Source organism: Salvelinus alpinus, chromosome 3 (genome assembly GCF_045679555.1).
Source record: "Salvelinus alpinus chromosome 3, SLU_Salpinus.1, whole genome shotgun sequence".
NCBI classification, from domain to species: Eukaryota; Metazoa; Chordata; class Actinopteri; order Salmoniformes; family Salmonidae; genus Salvelinus; species Salvelinus alpinus.
The window spans coordinates 28,071,043-28,077,966 of NC_092088.1; the positions used below are offsets into that span (position 1 = coordinate 28,071,043).

General features: G+C 43.1%; 1 protein-coding gene and 1 long non-coding RNA gene across 2 annotated transcripts in view; one reads left to right on the top strand and one right to left on the bottom strand.

The window, feature by feature from the left end:
- Positions 1-1,901: 1,901 nt before the first annotated feature.
- Positions 1,902-3,397, top strand: ccr10 (chemokine (C-C motif) receptor 10). The gene has a single exon (XM_071391111.1). The coding sequence runs from the start codon at positions 1,921-1,923 to the stop codon at positions 3,181-3,183; it is 1,263 nt and encodes a 420-aa protein (XP_071247212.1). The 5' UTR covers positions 1,902-1,920; the 3' UTR covers positions 3,184-3,397.
- A 1,942-nt stretch (positions 3,398-5,339) lies between these two features.
- Positions 5,340-6,924, bottom strand: part of LOC139570498 (uncharacterized) — a 6,988-nt gene continuing 5,403 nt past the window's right edge. The window contains exon 4 of the long non-coding RNA XR_011674084.1: positions 5,340-6,464. This is a non-coding gene — a long non-coding RNA (uncharacterized lncRNA). The remainder of the gene's footprint in view (positions 6,465-6,924) is intronic.

A 6,924-nucleotide genomic window follows, 5' to 3' on the forward strand; every position in this document is an offset into this window, starting at 1 on the left:
ACTGTAATTTTCATCATAGGTACACTTCAACTATGACAGACAAAATGAGAAAAAAAAATCCAGAAAATCACATTGTAGGATTTTTAATGAATTTATTTGCAAATTATGGTGGAAAATAAGTATTTGGTCACCTACAAACAAGCAAGATTTCTGGCTCTCACAGACCTGTAACTTCTTCTTTAAGAGGCTCCTCTGTCCTCCACTCGTTACCTGTATTAATGGCACCTGTTTGAAAATGTTATCAGTATAAAAGACACCTGTCCACAACCTCAAACAGTCACACTCCAAACTCCACTATAGCCAAGACCAAAGAGCTGTCAAAGGACACCAGAAACAAAATTGTAGACCTGCACCAGGCTGGGAAGACTGAATCTGCAATAGGTAAGCAGCTTGGTTTGAAGAAATCAACTGTGGGAGAAATTATTAGGAAATGGAAGACATACAAGACCACTGATAATCTCCCTCGATCTGGGGCTCCACGCAAGATCTCACCCCGTGGGGTCAAAATGATCACAAGAACGGTGAGCAAAAATCCCAGAACCACACAGGGGGACCTAGTGAATGACCTGCAGAGAGCTGGGACCAAAGTAACAAAGCCTACCATCAGTAACACACTACGCCGCCAGGGACTCAAATCCTGCAGTGCCAGACGTGTCCCCCTGCTTAAGCCAGTACATGTCCAGGCCCGTCTGAAGTTTGCTAGAGAGCATTTGGATGATCCAGAAGAAGATTGGGAGAATGTCATATGGTCAGATGAAACCAAAATATAACTTTTTGGTAAAAACTCAACTCGTCGTGTTTGGAGGACAAAGAATGCTGAGTTGCATCCAAAGAACACCATACCTACTGTGAAGCATGGGGGTGGAAACATTATGCTTTGGGGCTGTCTTTCTGCAAAGGGACCAGGACGACTGATCCGTGTAAAGGAAAGAATGAATGGGGCCATGTATCGTGAGATTTTGAGTGAAAACCTCCTTCCATCAGCAAGGGCATTGAAGATGAAACGTGGCTGGGTCTTTCAGCATGACAATGATCCCAAACACACCGCCCGGGCAACAAAGGAGTGGCTTCGTAAGAAGCATTTCAAGGTCCTGGAGTGGCCTAGCCAGGCTCCAGATCTCAACCCCATAGAAAATCTTTGGAGGGAGTTGAAAGTCTGTGTTGCCCAGCAACAGCCCCAAAACATCACTGCTCTAGAGGAGATCTGCATGGAGGAATGGGCCAAAATACCAGCAACAGTGTGTGAAAACCTTGTGAAGACTTACAGAAAACGTTTGACCTCTGTCATTGCCAACAAAGGGTATATAACAAAGTATTGAGATAAACTTTTGTTATTGACCAAATACTTATTTTCCACCATAATTTGCAAATAAATTCATTAAAAATCCTACAATGTGATTTTCTGGATTTATTTTTCTCATTTTGTCTGTCATAGTTGAAGTGTACCTATGATGAAAATTACAGGCCTCTCTCATCTTTTTAAGTGGGAGAACTTGCACAATTGGTGGCTGACTAAATACTTTTTTGCCCCACTGTACCTAAGTTGTCAATGGTACGGATAGAAAACAGCACTCAACTCTTTGGGACTAATTTGTATTGGTATATATGTATAATGACTCATTTGTTTATTTGCTTAATTTGATTATGCAAACACACATTTGTAAGATGTAGAAGAAATATGTACTCGAAAGGACTTGTAGTTGGACTAGGTTGTCACATCTTCAAATGGGTTACACAGCATAACCCATTTGAAGATGAATCCTAACTTCTTTTTTTTAATGTGTGGAAGTTAGATCTGAAACTTGTCATTATCTTACAAATATCAATAGCCTACAAAGCTTATGGATAGGCTAACTCTGTGCTGCTGTGACTGATTTGTCATTATGTTACCCAGATATGGATCTCACAAGCTTTTTTGACATGGATTATGATCACAGCCTGGTGACAGGGGACTACTTTGACTACAACGAGACTTCCACCGGAGGCTACAAGCTCATTGAGCGTTGCGAAGCCAGCGAGCAACAGCTGACCATCAAGGTCTTCCAGACCTGTGTCTTCCTCGTGGTTTTTCTCCTGGGCCTGCTCGGCAACTCCCTGGTCATCGCCACCTTTGTTCTCTACCGCCGCATGCGTCTCCGCTCCATGACTGACATCTTCCTCTTCCAGCTGGCCATAGCCGACCTCCTCCTACTCCTTACCCTGCCCATCCAGGCTGGGGACACCCTCCTGGGCCACTGGGCCTTCGGCGATACCCTGTGCAAGGCAACGCATGCTAGCTACGCTGTCAACACCTACAGCGGGCTGCTGCTGTTAGCCTGCATTAGCGTAGACCGCTACATGGTGGTGGCTCGAACCCAGGAGGTGCTGAGGCTACGTAGCCGCATGCTAACGGGTGGCAAGCTGGCCTCGCTGGGCGTGTGGCTAACCGCCCTGCTCCTTAGCCTGCCCGAGATCCTCTTCTCCGGGGTGGAAAGAGAACAGGAGGGGGAGGCGCACTGCGGCATGAACGTGTGGGTGGAGGAGAGCTGGCGGGTCAAGACGGCCACCCGCTGCGCCCAGATTGCCGGCTTCTGCCTGCCCTTCCTTGTCATGGTAGCCTGCTACTCGCTGATTGGCCGAGTGCTGTGTGAGGGGCGGGGACGGGGGGGCTGGCGGCGCCAGCGGACCCTGAGGCTGATGGTGGTGCTGGTGGCCGTCTTCCTGCTCTTCCAGCTGCCCTACACCGTGGTGCTCTCCCTCAAGGTGGCAGGGCCAGGGGCTGCCAGTCAGACCTGCGATCAGTGGGCTGCCACACTGCTGAGGGAGTACGTGACTTGCACCCTGGCATATACACGCTGCTGTCTCAACCCCCTCCTCTATGCCCTGGTGGGTGTCCGCTTCAGGAGCGACGTTCTGAAGCTGCTCCACGGCGTTAGCTGCCTGTGCTGGGCCGTGTCTGGGCCTCATCTGGAGAGCTGTACCTCGGGGTCACCCTCCTCCCTGGGCTTAACCACCCTCTCCCCCCTGCCGCCCACCTCACCTCTGCTCCTACCCCCCGACACCCTGCCACACAGCGTCAAATATCAGCCTCCAACAGCAAGCCACCCCTCTGGCCCGACCAAGGTGTTTCTCTTCCCTAGTAGGCCTACCCTGCCCTCAGATGGCCTGCTTCAGTCCACTGTCTCCAAAACCAAACCGGTCTAAACCAATCTTTGTATAGCTTGTGCGATCCTTATCAGGACTCACTTTTATAATTCATATTAAGATTTGCATTAATCGATAATTGATTCTATTCAATTGTATTTCATTATAGTGTCCACTTTTATAATATATCTTATGTGCATTAATTGTGTATTACTGTAATCAAGCAGTGCTTGTGGGACTGTGACTGTATGTTTCCACTTGTGAAAGCTCTACCTGAAATTATGCTATAAAAAAATATAAAAATATGAATATGCTTCATGTGATATATTGGCCCGAATTTCTATTTTTTAAAGCATCACCACATTCATCTTTGCCTCACTTATCTTTGTAACAGAAACATATCATTTCGAAAATAGTACATACACTAATACTACAAATACTAAATATAGTATGCATGTATGTACTACAATTTTACAACACAAGGTTGTTTAATGTACCTATTATTAATGCCAATTTAATATCCAATGGTTGATGGAACATGTCTGAAATAAGTATTATGTGAAGATATAACGACCCTGGGTTTATAAGCGCGGGAAATCGATGCTTTTGCGGCACAGTTGATAACGCGCCGGACCTCGAGCTAGAAGGCCGAGGGTTCGAGACCTGCTCCCTGCCTGTTTCATTACAATATGTTCAAACAAAGTGCAATATAGACAGATATGTAATGTATCTATCTGTACGTCTGTCCTCATATATTATAGAATCATGTAGTTATGGTGTGTCTTTAAGGTCAACTGTTTTAACAAAATGTATAGCATGGCTTTGCTGAATACTTGTTTCTGATTGGCTTCACGGGCATTCTATTTCGTTATAACACACCACGGTAGAATTGAATGGCTATAGTTGATTCTTACATGTTGTATGTTTGAGCTGCTTTTGAAAGCAAAATTCGAATTGAAAACATTATTGGCATTGTTGAATTCGACTTTCATAACAGCAATCTAGGACTGATTGGTTTTGTTTGATAAACCAGCAAGTCTGTTTGTTTAGTTACCAAGGCAACTACTGTAAACGTGCTGGCTGCTTCAGTATGGAACGCCGTTTGGGTCTTTGCGTGTCAAAAAACACTATTTGACACGTTAAATAAGTTTTTTATTTGACACGTCAAATAACACAGTTTAATTGTAGAATGTTGTGTTGGACCGCAACTTTTGAGGTAGCTAGCCAGTGATGTACTGGGCCGTTCGCACTACCCTCTGTAGTGCATTGCGGTCAGAGGCCGAGCAGTTGCTATACCAGGCAGCGATGCAACCAGTCAGCATGCTCTCGATGGTGCAGCTGTAGAACTTTTTTGTGCCCTCTTCACGACTGTCTTGGTGTGCTTGGACCATGTTAGTTTGTTGGTAATGTGGACACCAAGGAACTTGAAGCTCTCAACCTTCTCCACTGCAGCCCCGTCGATGAGAATGGGGGTGTGCTGGGTCCTCTTTTTCCTGTAGTCCACAATCATCTCCTTTGTCTTGAAAAAAAAACACCTACTTTTCCAAAACCCTATTTGTTTGATGAATAAATTAAAGCTATAGTAGTCACTAGACTTACCAAACCACAAAGGCTGAATTAAAATGTTTTCTAAAAAGGAATTTATAAACGGGTACAGAGGCAGTGGAGGAAGGACCAGGGTGTACAACATTTGAGATAAATAAGCTTCTTGTGCGTATGGAAAATGTCTGAGATCTTTTATTTCAGCTCATGAAACATGAGACCAACACTTTACATGTTGCATTTATATTTTTGTTCAGTGTATATACGTCCATCTGAAAATGTGGTGCACACTGAGACGTCACCGCTTAAATTGGTAATCCAATGTTTTGAAAATAGCTGGCTAGCAGTCTGTCTAGTACATAACGTGCACATACCTAATGTTATCTTAAGGCTACCTCTGCACTGTTTCTTTTGTCATTGATAGGTTGTACATTTACCTACTTATTCCCTGACATTGTCCAAGTTCTGATTTCTCATTAATTCTCCGTTCCTCCTCCAATGTATTCCATATTGCCCACATCCTCACCAGACAGTAGCAACAAACTATTAAAAACGGTGCTAATTTCATTCATCAACAACATTTTAAAAAGGGTAGTAGACATTTACCCTATCATATTCTAGCTCAAAACTAATGAGACTGTTTCAGCATGTAAAAAGTAACCGTACAAAATAAGTGAGTTGACTGAATAGATATTTAATAAACATTTCAAAACAATACATTATACTATAGACCTGCTAAATTACTCACATCCAGCATAAAAAACATTAGAAACAGAATAAACTAAAAATAATTCTGTATTTATTTCAGATGTAACAATTGTCCATGAAGCAAACATTGTATGACTTTGTGAAGGTGTGGTGATGCTCGTTCAACATATGTGAACATCAACAGTCATAAACATGTCATTCTGAACAGCAACATCTTCCTAACAAGAATTTAGACCAGTTGACAATTCAACGGAATTCAGTCTTGTTCATATTGATGAGCGGTACAAAATGAGACAGATAGCAAGCCATGGTATATATCAGACCGTATATCACGGGTATGAGTCAATATTACTTGTTCACTGTTGTAATTATGTTGGCAACCAGTTTTTAATAGCAAGAAGGCACCTCGGGGGTTTGTGGTATATGGCCAATATACCACGGCTATGGGCTGTATCCAGGCACTCTACGTTGCGTCGTGCAGAAGAACAGCCCTAAGCCGTGGTATATTGTCCATATACCACAAACCCTGAGGTGCCTTATTGCTTAATTATAACACAGATACATGCGTATGTGAGGTTTCAAATAATAATGTTACTACTACCAGCTTGCTCTCTCCCTGCTTTTCCTGAACATGTTTATCTAGTTGTTATTGTTCTTCCTTGTTCATCCAAAGCAGGCATTTCTCCTTCTCGCTAGTATTCATATGCTTGACTACATGATCATCATGTTGTGGCTGTAACATGGACATTGCATTAGAACTAGATACACTCTTAGAAAAAAGGATTCTTCAGCTGTCCCCGTAGTATAACCCTTTTTGGTTCCAGGTAGAACCCTTTTGGGTTTCATGTAGAACCCCCTTTCCACAGAGGGTTCTACCTGGAACCAACAAGGGTTCTTCAAAAAGTTATCCTATGGGGACAGCTGAATAACTTTTCAAGTTCTAGATAGAAAAAAAGGTGCTAAAAGTGTAGCTTTATCAGATAGACATTTTCCGGAAAAGCAGCTTATTTAGCAATACCTAGTAATTCTTGTTCTATAGGCTTTCCTCCTCCTCCTCGCTGGTCTGCAGATGCTTGAGTACTTGACATTTCCTGGACATTGCATAAGAAAAACAATAACTAGAACTAACAACTTTATCAGGTAACCGAGGTAAAGACAGTTTCAGGTTGGATATTCGTGTTTTCAAACCACTTGAGCCACAGACTCCAAATAAGTGTCATGATGTTGGAAAAATTGTGCACAACATTGCACAGGTGTTATTTTTACGATTTGGACATTAGTTCGCTTTGCAAAGCTAATAAACATGTGGAAATGTTAGCAGCATTTTGTATTAGTTAGGGAGTGTAAACAAAGTACAAACTTTTTTTACATTCAATAGCTCCTTAGTCATGTGACCTACTGACTTCAAACAATGTTCAGAATGTACACTCAGTGGGCCTACACATTGCACACCCTTTAGTTTGTCCATTTTCATCTCACACGATTTTACATAAATTTGCCTGCTCTGCCCCCTTGAAGGACAGTGTCACTCACACACCTATTCACTCAGGC